The 15,935-nt window shown below is 42.4% G+C and overlaps 1 protein-coding gene across 1 annotated transcript in view; it reads left to right on the top strand.

The window, feature by feature from the left end:
* Positions 1–15,935, top strand: part of Scgdelta (sarcoglycan delta) — a 545,288-nt gene that overhangs the window by 497,466 nt on the left and 31,887 nt on the right. The window contains exon 5 of the mRNA XM_067148647.2: positions 9,184–9,303. Coding sequence (XP_067004748.1) covers positions 9,184–9,303 — 120 coding nt within the window. The remainder of the gene's footprint in view (positions 1–9,183; positions 9,304–15,935) is intronic.

Here is a 15,935-nt window from a genome sequence, read left to right as displayed (position 1 = left end):
AAGAAAAATTGGTTAAGCAACTGTTTGCTACTAAATTGTTTAATAACCGAAGCATTGGAAGGGATGATACAAGGAAAACTGAAGAGAGGAAGGAAGAGGTGTCAGTTAGTAGACAGTGTAAAGGTAAATAGAAGCTACTGGAAGACAAAGAGAATGGCAGAAGACAGAACAGCGTGGAGAATTCATGCGAAGACCTGCCGGTAGGCAGACCACCAGTGATGAAGATGATGATGATTATTATTATTGTTATTATTATTATTATTATTATTACTATTATTATTATTATTATTATTAAATTTTTAGTTCCGTTTGCGCCTGCTATGGACCACGTGGTTCTTATCTCTAGCAGCATTCTTCTTTGACCAGTACTTCTCATGGTTGCACTGCAAATGTCTTTTCGCTCCTAGTCCATTTCACACCTCCTCACGGACGTACTGTATTTTCTGTTAGTGACTGGAGACAGTTTGATGTTCTGATCAAAGTTCTATACCTATTCCTGTCATAAATTTCACTGGGAGCAATGTCCAATTCTTGAAGGTCTTTTCTGACGAATCTTACCTTCTTGGCATTAGTCGCTTTTCTTCTAGAGATGGTGTGGAAGATTCTGGAGATGAGCCTCTTATTGTCCATTCTCGTGACATGACAATAGAAGTTCAATCTCCTCTTCCTCATAGATGTTGTAATGCTCCCCAATTGTTGGTACAGTTCGTTGTCGTGCCTGATTCTGTACTTGCCTTCTTTATTATTATTATTATTATTATTATTATTATTATTACGCGTTTGTTTTACGTCATGCTGACATAGATACGTGTTTTTGCGATGATGGGACAGGAATTGAGGTACAGCATTTGCCTGGTGATAAAATGGGAAACCACAGAAAATCATCTTCAGGTGTGCCGATAATGGTGTTCGAACCCATTTTCTCCCGAATGCGAGGTGAAAGTTACGTGACTCACACTGCGTAACCAACTCGTTCGGTAATTATTACTGTTATTATTATGTCCGCCTCTGAGGTGTAGTGGTTAGCGTGATTAGCTGCCACCCCTAGTGGCTCGGATTCAATTCCCGACTCTGCCACGAAATTTGAAAAGTTGTACGAGGGCTGGAACGGAGTCCACTCAGCTTTGGGAGGTAAACTGAGTAGAGGAGGGTTCGATTCCCACCTCAGTCATTCTCGAAGAGGTTTTTCGTGGTTTCTCAATTCTCCTGCAGGCAAATGCCGGGACGGTACCTAATTTGAGGCCACTGCCACTTCCTTCCCTCTTCCTTGTCTATCCCGTACAATATTCCTATCACCTCCCCGCCCCCACCGCCGCCAAGGCCCCTGTTCAGCATAGCAGGTGAAGCCGCCAGTGCGAGGTACTGGTCATCCTCCCCAGTTGTATCCCCTGACCGAATGACTCACGTTCCAGGACACTGCCCTAGAGGGGGTAGATGAGGGATTCCTCGCTGAGTCCGAGGGAAAACCCAACAGGATAAACAGATTAGTATTAGTATTAGTATTAGTATTAGTATTAGTATTAGTATTAGTATTAGTTTTAATACTATTATTTCCTGCTCCGCGGGTAAATGGTTAGCGTGCTGGCCTTTGCTCCATGGGATCCCGGGCTCAATTCCCGCCCGGGTCGGGAACCTTTATTGATTAATTCCAATGGCGTGTGTTTGCCGTCTGCAGCATTAGAATTCATCATAATAAGAGCCCCAACCTCAAAGATGCGTAGGTCGCCTCTAAGACGTCAACTCGAAAGAGAGCGGCCGTTGCTTAAATTCAGTCACTGTGTTTTGCTGGTATGAAAATGGGAAACCACAGAAGAGCATCTGCAGAGTGCTGATAACGGTGGTCCTCGAGGCCACACGTCATTAAATTCTTCTTCTTTCCTCATTATGTCCATTCGACGAGCGCAATGAACTTGTTCGTTGGTTTTCGTCTTTTTATTCTCCCAAAATCTCTTCATGAATGCACTGCGTTTCATCTTGAGTTCTGTGGGCCACTTCCTACGGTACCAGTTTTCTTTTTCGGTTTCTCCACGAATTTTGTGCTTGGGTCCACGATCTTCTATGATATCGTCCGTGAAATTCATTCCTTAAAAGCCCGCCTTAGTTTCTTCTAGCCAGTTTATATTGACCTTCTTTGAGCTGATTGTTTTAAATAATATTTTGGTGAATCTGACGCTGTCCATTGCCTGGTGTGGAAAAGGGGAAACCATGGAAAACCATCTTCAGGGCTGCCGACGGTCGAGTTCGAACCCACTATCTCCCGAATACATTCATATTTTTAGGGAAAGCAGAACTAGGCAACCATTGTCAATCATTACTCCAAGCTAAACATACTCCATGTAGCTGCAAGTAGGCAGGAAGGGGTGATCAGAAGGTAAGCCTTCAAACGGAGTCTGTAGTGACGTTTATTTTATCATCCCAGCATTTTCCTGCATTGGGGGACAACGACGTCGACGACGATGACGACGACAGAGAACAACTCAGAATAAGAGTGAGAATTTGGACTTTAGACTCCTCAGCGCAATTATTTTCGGGAGGATGGAAACAGCCTTTCGTCAGATTTTAAATTTCTGAAAAGCCGAGAATCAAACACAGAATACTCAAGATCGGTATCTAGGATAGTTTAATAACCATCTCTAGATGACAAAAGCGGCAAATTATTATTATTATTATTGTTATTATTGTTATTAGTTGTAGTAGTAGTAATAGTAGTAGTAGTAACGGTTAGGACTGTTTTTAACTTGCGCAATTAATGTTGGGACGAGTGGCTTATTCCGAGATGCTTAGGGATGTATAAAACAAACCAAAATACTTTGCGGTTCGTTTAATCCCCACGTGGTGGAGTCACACAATGCAACAAGTGGAAGCTAGCAACAAGCCGACTCGCAGCCACGCCTGCTTGCCTGCCTCCCTGTTGATAGGATTTGGCTGTCTACTTGTGGAGAGGGGACACGAACAGGATTACACTAGGGATCCTGCAGAGTAATGGGGCTTTACTTAACAGCAGTAGCGTGTGACATAAGACGGGACACTGCCGGCTCCTGTCTCAGCTCCGGATTTTGTCCTCGTGGACCGATATGTAGCTGCTGATAGCATTAGAGACATAAATAACGTTCTAAATAACGCAAATAAAATGGCAACAATGTTACCGTTCTCTACAGGGATGATATATATGATATATATGATATAAGTTTTAAATACTCATTTCTTTCATCATTATGGCTATGTATGGTTCACGTTTACGCGAGGCACCTGTCCTTACGAAATCGCAGATTTTTGCTTCTTCTTTCCATTCACGTCAAATGTCTTGAAGTATTTGACTTTACCTTTCTCATTCTTCCAGCGAAATGTTTCACGGATTCGCAAGTTGTTTCTCGGATGCACCCCTCATTTCAACAGTTTTTCCTAAAGACTGATCTTTTGTGTGCTTTTCCCTCTTCGACACCGACACCTTCAAGTCCTTGGGTATCTCCAATAGTCACAGTGATTGGATTTTCCCAATGTATCTTATAGGGCACTTTTACTATGGGTCCGTATATCAGGGTTCATCCTCTTGATGTGTCCGTAGAGAGCTAGTCCCCGTTTCCTCGCACTTCCTATTATTAATAGTTGTAGTATTATTATTAGTAGTAGTAGCTGTATCTGTAGAGACTCTCAAGCCTCTGACGCCCAGAGATTTTGCAGGTGAAAATTATAACCCAGAATCAATCGGGTTCAAACCACAGCTGTCCGAGTGGAAAGTCCACTGCACTAATTACGGCCACATGATGATAATGATGATGATTATTATTATTATTATTATTATTATTATTATTATTATTATTATTATTATTATTATTATTATTATTATTATTATTATTATTACCTTTGAAATGTGGTGATGGCATAGAATACTACGTGCGCCTTGGACCTCAAGAAGAACCAGTGCGCCCATACTTCATGAGCTGAACATTTTAAAACGCCTTTCTTCTAGTATCAGTGAAAGAATGTTTCAGTTCTGTGGACACATTGTGATACGACCCGAGAAAATCCAGAGGAGTTGATCATGGAAGGAAAGTTTGAAGGCAGTAGGCCAGCGGGAAGGACTACAACAAAATGGATGGTACATTTGGAGACTACCACAGGTTTCCTTTTCCACGGTACCGCGTGGTAGCTCAGTTCATTATGGAGACAGCCTCTGTGATGATTGGTGTATCAGTAAGGCTTGTAAGGCGGTTTGGCAGACTGGTAAATAATAACATTTTCTGGATCACTTTGGAAAGCAGCGGGTACGTAATTCTATTCTTCTTTCTGAAGTACACCTTTTCACTGACGTCAGTGTTTTGTATGAAGGCAAATGTTGAAAATGTTCGAGAGCCAACGAGCCCTCTGGCTGGAGACTCGACAAGCATCCATAATATTATTGTAACAGTGTGAAAAATCAACTCACTGTGCAGCAGACGTAATGAAGTGAATTCACAGATAAAAGCTTATCATTCCACCAAAAAAATGTATACCTTCTCATGAGCGTGGATACTTTTCCTCTACTTCCTTTATAAAACGGATAATATGCTCGCATCGGAATACAAGACCTAACAACAGTAGTTCCCACAAAGGCTTTATACTGACGCTGCCTGAAGGCTACGCACGATGTTCTCCGCAACTGTAACGAGCCAGAATACATACATACATACATACATACATACATCGTCATTATAGACCGTCATGCCTTTCAGTGTTCAGTCTGCAAGCCTCTGTGAATTTACTAAACGTCGCCACAATCCTCTATTTGTAACTAGTGTTGTGGCCTCATTTCGTTATATACCTCTTATCTTTAAATCGTTAGAAACTGAGTCTAACCATCGTCATCTTGGTCTACCTCTACTTCTCTTACCCTCCATAACAGAGTCCATTATTCTCCTAGGTAACCTATCCTCCTCCATTCTCCTCACATGACCCCACCACCGAAGCCGGTTTATGCGTACAGCTTCATCCATCGAGTTCATTCCTAAATTAATCTTTATCTCCTCATTCCGAGTACCCACTTGCCATTGATCCCACCTGTTTTTACCAGCAATCATTCTCGCTACTTTCATGTCTCTTACTTCTAACTTATGAATAATATATCCTGAGTCCACCCAGCTTTCACTCCCGTAAATCAAAGTTGGCCTGAAAACAGATCGATGTAAAGATAGTTTCGCCCGGGAGCTGACTTGCTTCTTACAGAATACTGCTGATCGCAACTGCAAGCTCACTGCATTAGCTTTACTACACCTTGATTCAATCTCACTTACTATATTACCATCCTAGGTGAACACACATCCTAAATACTTAAAATTATCTACCTGTTCGCGCTTTGTATCACCAATCTGACATTCAATTCTCTCAGATTTCATACCTACTGACATCAGCTTAGTCTTCGAAAGGATAATTTTCATACCATACTCATTGCACCTACTTTCAAGTTCCAGGCACAGTCTGCCATTAAGACAAAGTCGTCAGCATAAGCCAAACTGCTTACTACATTTCCACCTAACTGAATCCCTCTCTGTCACTTTATACCTTTCAGCAGATGATCCATGTAAACTACGAACAGTAAAGGTGAAAGATTACAGCCTTGTTTAACCCCTGTAAGTACCCTGAACCAAGAACTCATTCTACCATCAATTCTCACTGCAGCTAAATTGTAAACATTGATACCTTTGATTGATTTTAATAATCTACCCTTAATCCCATAGTTTCACAGTATGGTGAACATCATTTTACTCTGTACCCTGTCATATGCTTTCCCTAGATCTACGAAAAATAAACACAACTGTCTATACCTCTCGTAGCATTTTTCAATTACCTGGCGCATACTGAAAATCTGATCCTAACAGCCCTTCTGTGGTCCGAAACCACACTGGTTTTCATCCAACTTCCTATCAACCACTGATCGCACCCTCTCTTCCAAGATTCCAGTGAATACTTCGATAGTTGTTGCAATCCTTCCTGTTCCGTCGCTAATAGATAGGATCAATCACTGCTTTTGTACAATCTGAAGGTACCTTACCAACACGCCATGCCACTCTTATTATTCTCTGAAGTCATTTCATCCCTGTCTTCCCACTATTCTTCACCATTTCAGGTCTAATTTCATCTTTTCCTGCTGCCTTATGACAATGGAGTTTAATTACCATACTTTCACTTCCTCAAGCGTAATTTCGCCAGCATAACTTTCCTCCTCCCCATGTGCTCCATGGTTCGCGAAACCACCATGAAGATTCCCTTTAATGTTGAGAAGATTTTCAAAATATTCCCTCTACCTGTCCAGAAATGAAATGGCTTTAAGTGCCGGGAGTGTACAGGTCTTTTGATTGACGCCCGTAGGTGACCAGCGCGTCGTGATGAGGATGAAATGATGATGAAGACGACACATAAAACCAGCCCCTGTGCTAGCGAAATTAACCGATGATGGTAAAATTCTCGACCCTGCCGGGAGTCGAACCGGGCTCCCTGTAGTCAAAGACCAGCACGCTAACCATTTAGCCATGGAGCCGGACACCTGTCCGGAGATTTCCTGGGATCTATTACGAGTTCACCAGAATTACCCAAAACACTATTAATTTCCTTTTTCCCTCCCTTCCTAACATTATTACAGTCCACAAAGGTTTCCCTGCTGCTTGATTAATCCTTTCCAGGTTATTAACAAACTCTTCCAACGACTTCTTTTTTTTTATTCAACAACTATTTCTTTCGCTCTGTTTCTTTCATCAATGTACAATTCCCTGTCTGCATCGGTCCTTGTTTGGAGCCATTTCTGATAAGCCTTCTTTTTACGTTTACAAGCTGCTCTCACTTCGTCATTCCATCAAGATCTTATTGCCAAGTTTTATGAAGCATTGAGTGACATCATGGTCAGGGTCAACAGCAAGGATAGGATAGTGCTAACGGGTGATTTCAATGAGAGTGTTGGAAATCTTCTGGGTTTAAAATCCAGTTGTTCCTAGGCATTCCCTTGCTTGCTACTACAGCATCCCTGTATGCCACCCATTTTCTTTCTATATCCTGAACCTGCTTACTATCCACAGTTCGGAACTTCTCACTAATTATATCCATGTATCCATTTCCTCGTCCTGGGGATCTTCTGTCCTTATTCGTTTGCAGACTGATTTCACTTTCTCTGTCCTAGGCCTAGATAGTGGTCTGTTTCATCGAAAAATCCCCGAAAAACCCGTACATTCCTAACAGATTTTCTGAATTCTAAGTCGGTTAAGATATAGTCTATTATGGATCTGGTATCCCTAACCTCCATGTGTAGCGGTGGTTAGCCTTATGCTTGAAGAATGTATTCGTAACTGCTAAACCCACAGCACAGAAGTCCAGCAGACGCTTCCCATTCCTATTCGCTTCCATATTTTCTCCACATTTACCAATCACCCCTTCGCATCCCTCAGTTCTATTTTCAACTCTCGCATTGAAATCACCCATTAGCGGTATCCTGTCCTTGCTGTTGACCCTGACCACGATGTCACTCAATGCTTCATAAAACTTTTCAATTTCATCCTCATCTGCACCCTCACATGGTGAATACACTGAGATAATTCTCGACTTAATTCCTCCAAATGCCAAATCTACCCACATCATTCGCTTGTTTACGTGCCTAACAGAAACTATGTTGCGTGCAATGGTATTCCTGATAAAGAGCCCTACCCCAGATTCTGCCCTTCCCTTTCTAACACCCGTCAAGTACACTTTATAATCTCCTATCACTTCCTCGTTATCTCCCCTTACACGAATATCACTTACTCCTCTTTGCTGACTCAGCCAGTTCTACTTTCTTTCTTCCATAAACCCCGTTAGTATTGATAGGTCCCCATCGAATTCCACTTCGTTCGCCAGGTTGTTTCCAAGAAGTCCCTCGCCTGTCATATGGGAGTACAACTCCGTTACTCCCATAGGTCCGATTTTTGCTTAAAATGTGTTGAGTTCGGTAAATTAATGAAGCAAGATACTACCCTACTTATACATAGTCCAATTGAGGATCTCTCCTCTAACGCGTTAGGGACCATCGGTGGATTGTATAGCCCTAGCCGCCTGAGCACAAGAAGGCCATGACTCAGTCTGAGACGCCCACTCCCATTCCGTAGCAACTGGTATCCCGACTCTCAGGACCACTTACTAGATCACTCAGCCGTTGCTCATGGTTCACGACAGGACGTGACTACAGTAACCCATACCATGAAATACGACCCAGCATCGAATAATAAAGATGTAGTGAATCCATCTGGATTTTCCATCAATTTTTATGAAGAGACATAAATATTGTTATTTCCTTAGTTACCGAGCTCGATAGCTGCAGTCGCTTAAGTGCGGCCAGTATCCAGTATTCGGGAGATAGTAGGTTCGAACCCCACTGTCGGCAGCCCTGAAAATGGTTTTCTGTGGTTTCCCATTTTCACTCCAGTTAAGTGCTGGGGCTGTACCTTAATTAAGGCCATGGCCGCTTCCTTCCCACTCCTAGCCATTTCCTGTCCCATCGTCGCCATAAGACCTATCTGTGTCGGTGCGACGTAAAGCAACTAGCAAACTAGCATACTAGCAAAAATATTTCCTTAGTCTCCTATGACGTCGGTTTAATTTCAGATCAACATATTCCTCCCCAAAATCCTCCCCCTCCTCTTGAACATTTCAAAGCACGTAAATAATGACTATACGGTAAAGGAGATGCTAATTTATCAAATATTATTAAAAATATTATGTAACTTTATCATAGTGAAATTTAATGCTTGCAGACTGAAAACTGAGGACCTAATATGGAAAAGGGTAAAAGTGCCAAAACATTTTTTTCTAATAAAAGCCAATAATAGAGTTCCCTTGCAAACTGGCACTTTCACATTTCTCTATCAAAGGAGACCAGAAATAATAATTACATACGGTTTTCCAAGTGCAAGTATACTACATCAAATAAATTTTATATTTTTCCTTAACCATATTTAGCTTTTAAATTTGTCACTTCTTTAATTAAATGGCTCAGAAATTGGACTGTGTCTCTACCTGTTGAACTTCCTACCAACTAAAATAATAACCTTGGGGGCATGCACGTTTCCCACTACATGCGGCATGACTAACACATCCGTTTATTAAAAAAAACATTTTTTGATATTTTGTCCCTTTCACCCTTTTCAATTAGAAATTAGTAGTGACGTACTGATGCCACTGTTACAGGTAATGACCGGCTGGAGTGCTTGGCCACAGGGTTCCGAGTCACAGATACCAGGGGCGCAATCCTCTTCTCTGCGGACCGTCACGAGGTGGTCGTCGGAGCTGACATCCTGAGGGTCACAGGTGGGTAAAAATAACAGATTGCTTCAGATCATGAGTGATTGTGATGCCAGGTGCCTGTAAAATCCGACATCGGTATATGCAGAAGGAAAATTTGAGCAGATAAGCTCTGACACCCATTTGAAGTTCCTGAGTATGCCACCGCCCAAGCTTGGAGGTTAGCGAAATTGCTTCCCACTGGATTACCCGGCCTCAATTCGCGTTTTTTATGATGGTGTTATTCCGATGTGCAGAACTGAATCAAAGTCAAGACGATACTCATAATCGGTGGGATTTTAATTGACTCAATTGCAATGAAATGGAAATGGCGTATGGCTTTTAGTGCCGGGATATGGACGAGGACTTCGGCTCGCCAGGTCCAGGTCTTTATATTTGACGCCCGTAGGTGATCGGTGCGTCGTGATGAGGATGGAATGATGATGAATATGACACGTACATCCAGTCCCCGTGCCAGGGGAATTAACCAATTATGGTTAAAATTCCCGACCCTGTCGGGAATCGAACCCGAGACCCCTGTGTCCAAAGGCCAGCACGCTAACCATTTAGCTATGGAGCCGGACACTCAATTGCAAATCAACAATATCACCCGAAATATGATAATCGATTACATATCTACATAGTGCACCCATATTCCGAGTAAGGTGGGTACAATACATAAATAAGTTATTGCATGCAATAACATCAACATAAATGTTGACATTAATAGCAGATTTGTGGTCTTACAACGAATGCACTGCATATTGTTTTCCAATTCTAATGCTACGACCGTAAAGTTACGGCTTCATAAGTCGGTGACTATATAGGTCTATGCCTGGTAAGCATGGGAACTCTTTGCGAACTCAGCACATAAAATTCTTTCATCAACAGTGCCTGAGACGGATCCTAAAGAAGCTATTCCGAATAAAGAAGACCTGTAGAAAAGTATTCAGCGTAGCTAACACTATATTTCTATCCAGAAAGATTATGACTTGCGATTCATTTTCTACGGATGCACATTAAAATAAATCATAATAACGGCTCTGATGCGGATACCTCCAGGAAACAGCAAGACTACGTAACATCAATCACCAGACGAAAGATCGCTTGCAGATGATGGTCATGTTCACTGGGATGAAAGTGAAAACCCAGTATGTTATTTACAGTCTGTCTCACCATGTTTGAGACTCAAAGAAAACAATATCAAGCACTTGTATTCTGAAGCACTATCTGTTCCAAAACATTTCACTTTCGTTCATTAAATTATTTTGCCTGAGCAAATCGTTGTCATTTCCTATGTGGAGAACGGACGAAGATTTTAAGCCAATCGATAATCGCCTAAGAGATCCATCTCTCCAAATTTTGGTAGTAGTGCGTCCTGCATTTACCCACGTTTCATCAAGGAAATGAATAGGAAATCCTCTTCACGAAATTTCCTAATATGACGTAAATACTTTCTCCACAACACTATTTCATTCTATACAATAAGTACCCACTGGCGATTTATAGACACTTAAGTAAAGTTCATAATTTTCAAAATTTGTGTAAAGTTGCACGAGAAAATGTAGACACTGTATCGTCACTCTTAACTGAAGCTAATATTCATTTCTTAAAAAGAAGTCGTGAAAATTTTGCGGATGTTTTTCGTAAATTTGTGGTATTTTTACTTAGCTTTGTCGCTTTACGTGTTTTCTGAAGCGTAACCAGTTTTCTGTCAACCTTGAATTCTTTCCTACCAAGGTAAATGCTCGTCTTAGAAATATTTGTTACATCGGCCACTGCACATATTACTTCATCCAGAGTACATTCAGGATTTCCTTCACGAAATTTGGAAAATATATTAACACACACGTCTTCCCGCTTCTGGTTTTCCTTTTTTATGCTTAATCACAGACTGGTCTAGTTCACAAATGGTTTGCAATTACGGCATATTCTCCCTCTCTCTCTCTCTCTCTCTCTCTCTGTCACACACACACACACACACACTGCACGGACGTTTGCACTTCCAAATAATTAAAAAATATAAATGATAAACTCTGTGTATAATTTTTATTTATAATAAACATAGAACAAGCAAACAAGTAAACTGGCACATGTGCTTCAGATCAGCAAATGCTGAGCTATTGGGCTCAAAGAACACTGTTTGCGAAACGGATCGTCGTTTCGCGCAAACTCTTCCGTCAAGTGACTTGCCTCTCTGTGTCTGGGAGATGTAACGTCTTTTAATATACATGTGGGAAGTATAAGGAATACTCAAATTATATTGCTAATAATGAGCAAAAGCATCATAGGCTTGTTAAATTTCTTCCAAGCTATGTAAGTTGAGCAACGTTAATTTTTGTGCAGATGTTCATATAGGGAGTGCGTTCTTAAAACCAAACCTCGCACAGATTCTCAAACTTGGTGAGACAGACTCTAGTGTGGAATAAAGCTTATAACAAGAAACATTCACGTAAGTACTTGACAAATATTGATCTAATTGCATACTGAACAAAGCCGAAAGCTATAAACAGTGTTAATTGTACGATTATCCACCTACGTAGTGTAACGATTAGAACTATCAGCTGGCATATTCAGAGTCCGGGATTCGATTTCGGTATTTCCAGAAATGTAAGATTAGCAGGAAGGCTGATTAAAAAAGGTACATGCAACTCACCTCCCTTGGGGATGTGCCCGAAAAGAGCTGCACCACTAAAATTACTACGTACAGTAAATAATTTAGAACTGAAGTTTCCATCATTATTCAATATTCTAAGAAGATTTGTCCGTCACTCCACAAACATATCTCGTAGTTGCAATGGTGTTTGGAACAAAGTACTTGTGAGGGCAATTGAGAAGACGAGTAGGCCTACGGTACTGTATTTGACAAACTTGAAATTATTTTCCATGCATTTCTAATTTCAGTTCCAGGATAAATAAGTCTAAGCAACGGTTAGCTGGTCTCAAAGGCCCAGATTTGATTCCCGGTACTGCCAGTAATGTATGATCAGCAGGACGCTATCACACCATACAGACACCGTGCTCAAACACATTATCAGAGATATCAGCACACATTCTGCTGACATTTACGTCACAAACACTTAATATAAAGCATCAGTAATATTAAGGGGTACCTAGACGAGACGTAAATGTGTTCTGGGTTCACCTAGAAGGATGTGGGTTTGATTCCCCATCAGGAAGTCGAAATAATTAATAAACGCGATTTTCACTTCTGAACCTAGTCAATTCCTGGAGGCAAAGGCAAAGCTTGCCAGTAGTGAAAGACTTTCCGTTCCATTCCCCCAAGGGCCTTCATGCGAGGCAAATAGATGGTTTTTCTTTTACCACTAACATTAATAAACTTGTGAAAACTGTGGATGAACGATGATATTATATTTTGTTTAACATTCTTTCAATTGTTTTGGATTTTAAGAGGACCCACGATATCGGAATTTTGTCACTCAGAAATTCCTTAATGTGGTGGAAACCAACACTAATAATGATGCATAGGATATTCGAATTACAGTAGTTATTGGTGTGTAACTTGCAACGTCAGTGTTAGCAAACTGGTGGTTGGCGAGCAAATATTAGTCCTCCAGTGGTTGTCTTAACGGATCGGCTAGCCAATCGAACAGTGCTACCTAGAATTCAACTCTGTGAGGTTTCCGTTGTATTAGTCTCCAAACAGTGAGAATATTGTTGATGTACTTCCCTTTACATCTGAAACTGCCCCAATTTTATAAGCGTATCTTCTATGTCCCAAAAACTTCAATATTATCGGCCTTAATTTGACGTGGAACACCGTGGAAAGTCTATATGAAAATTCATAACAAGACTAACGTCACCACTGAAAATTCAGGATAGTTTATGTTGTAACCAAGGTTGAGATTTACAAAACACAACTTTATTATTCGCTTCAAATGCAAAATACACTATTTACACAAATAAAAATGAAATTTAACTTGAAGCAAAATGAATTAGGAATCTTGAGAAAGAGTCTATCTTTTGTACACTATATACAAGTTTGCAGTATTTACATCCACTACTATCTAGAAAAGATAGTCCTTGTGATAAGAAAAGTCGATAGTCGAAAACTATCAGAAGTACTGACATAAATGTTTTGGAAAGTCCTTCCTTGCTGAGTTCATAAAAGCAAGTTCAATGTAGGAAGAATTCTTACTTGGCGAAACCAAGGGAGCTTGCATTAATAGGGAAATATAACGGTATGTAATAGTATGACTGGATACGGGCAGCGGAATAAGAGGAGCGGTGACCAGAGGTGAGACCTCGTACTGCCAGAAATTCAGTCCACCTGGTCGAAGCACATTTTCAAGAGGAGTAGCCTCCGTGCTCGACGTAGGGTGTATTCTGGAGCTGGACACCGGGGCAAGTGGGCATCTGGACAGCTGCTGCTGCTTAAATGCTTTCATTCCCCACCCTGAAGGGGTGGGGCGGGCCACCTAGAGGGTGTCGCCCTCTCTCTGGCCAAGAGATGCGGGCGGGTTGGGGAGATGTGATGGAAGAAGGAGGTGGGTAAAGGATGTGGAGAGTTAGGAGATGGGAGGGGAATTGCGTCTATTCCTAAGTATTTATTCTTTATTGAAGTGAGAATACAGTTGTGATTATGTCAAAATGAGCTGTGAACAAAGAGGAGAGGGGTTATACAAGGTGAGAGGAAAATAAATGAAGGGCAAGGGTGTTATAAAAGGAGGAGAAGCTAACAAGCGAAGTTAGAAGAAGGCGAAGGATATCAAAAGAGGGAGGTGGGGGAAAGTAAGGAGGTGGGGGCGGGAAGAAATAAGGATGAAATGATGGAGGAGGTGGTTGGGGAGGTGGGGCCGGCCGGGGACTACTTCGAGGTGTGGAGGGATGAGATGAAGGTTGTGGAGGTGAGCGAGATGGTTCTATGCGGTGATGACGGCCGTTGAGGTGGATCCCAGTGGCGATGAGGCGTTCAACGTCTTCAGCAGTCGGCAGATGAAGGCGGACGAGATAGGTGGGTCCAGCGGAGTTATAGATCCGAAAGGCTCGGCGCACTGGTATCCCTGTCTGGCGGAGTGTTTGGATGATAGATGCTGATGGAAGACTGGGCTCCACACCGCAGACGACACAGCTAAAGGTGGTAGTGCCGGTGGAAGGCGGTGGGACCAATGGTGGCTGTACCAAGTTGCCAGGAGTATCTTGATGGGAATATCCCTCTTCAGATGACGGAAGTGATGAGCGCTGGGGGTGTGTGGGGTCAGTGGAGGGAGGTAAGGGGAAAGGAAATGTCATGAGAGGGGAAGGATGAGTGGTAACAGTAGTAGTGATAGGAAGGGAAGAGGAGGTGTGAACTGAGGTGGTAATGGTGGAGGTAGCAGTGGTTAGAGTAGTGGCAGAGGTAACAGGAGGGAAGGACAAAGGGGGCGGGGGTGAGCAGTAGGGAGGTGGTGTGGTCGTAGCGGGCGGATCGATGGTTCCAGGCGGAGGGTCGTCGGTGTCCGGTAGTTCAGCCAAAAGATCCTCTGGAGTAGGTTCAACTGCATAGAGATGGTTGTGGATGCGTGCGCCATTCTTGATGATGGTAGAGACGTCGGCTGGAGTGGATAAATAGAGAAGTACATCGGATAGTGGTTGAGCTTCGTCGTCGACTAGCCGGCAGGCACCATAGGCACCCGCCGGACGAAGAGCAGCGAGGACATCTTGGTCTGAGAAGACGAGAGGAACGTTGCGGGCAAGGCAGGTGTAGAGCATTGTGGGAAGGCCGACCTCCTACGTGGTGCCAGCCTATATGCTTTGTTGTCTCGGCAGGGTGATAAGTAAAGTTGAGCAGTCACCCGGCCGAAGAAAAAATATGCGTTGCGTTGAAGCAGAGGAGAGCAGTCGTCGTGTCCCCAACCAGAGCTCTTCAATGTTAAAAGCCTCTTGGAGATTGTCTCTGGACAGGCTGGGAGTTCCTCTTTATAGTACACACACGATGGTTCAGGCACGCGCACTGAGGGCTGCGCGTCGAGGCTAGAAGAATGACACTTGGCGCGCGTGTAGCTGGCTGGCGGAGCGAGAAGGGAGCGCCGGACATACAACAGTTTATGCAATTGAATAGTTAAGGATAATTAAAGAGCATAAACTTAATGTATTTATTGCGATTTCTGCAGTATTATTTTACGCAGTTTGTCTCTTATACGTTTGTCGAAACAAGTAGATTGGATGTATTTCCATTTGCATTTCAAGCTGTACTCCTTCTCAATCATAATAATCAGTACGAAAATGTATACATTTTTACAGAATTATAATGATAGTAATTTCGTATGCCTACTGATAGCTTGATGGAGCCAATTTAAGGCAGACCCTCCGACGAGGGTGGGCGGTCGGCATCTGTCGTATATAGGAATCTGTATTTTATTGTGGTGTAGGGTAGTGTTATGTGTTGTCTATGAGTTGCAGGGGTACTGAGTACAAGGAAATTAACCATTTTACAGCTGGAATCTCCGATCCGACCTGGAATAAAACCTGAGGTCCTCTGAACGGAAAGCCACTACACTACTCTTACAGAATGATGTTGATGATGTTGTATTTATCCATTTTTAACAAAACTTTTCTTTTTTTGCTATTTGCTTTACGTCGCACCGACACAGATAGGTCTTATGGCGACGATGGGACAGGGAAGGGCTAGGAGTGGGAAGGAAGCGGCCGTGGCCTTA

This window comes from Anabrus simplex, chromosome 1, assembly GCF_040414725.1.
Source record: "Anabrus simplex isolate iqAnaSimp1 chromosome 1, ASM4041472v1, whole genome shotgun sequence".
NCBI lineage: Eukaryota > Metazoa > Arthropoda > Insecta > Orthoptera > Tettigoniidae > Anabrus > Anabrus simplex.
Note: the sequence above shows the minus strand (reverse complement) of the source record. Positions and strands in the feature narration are given on the sequence as shown.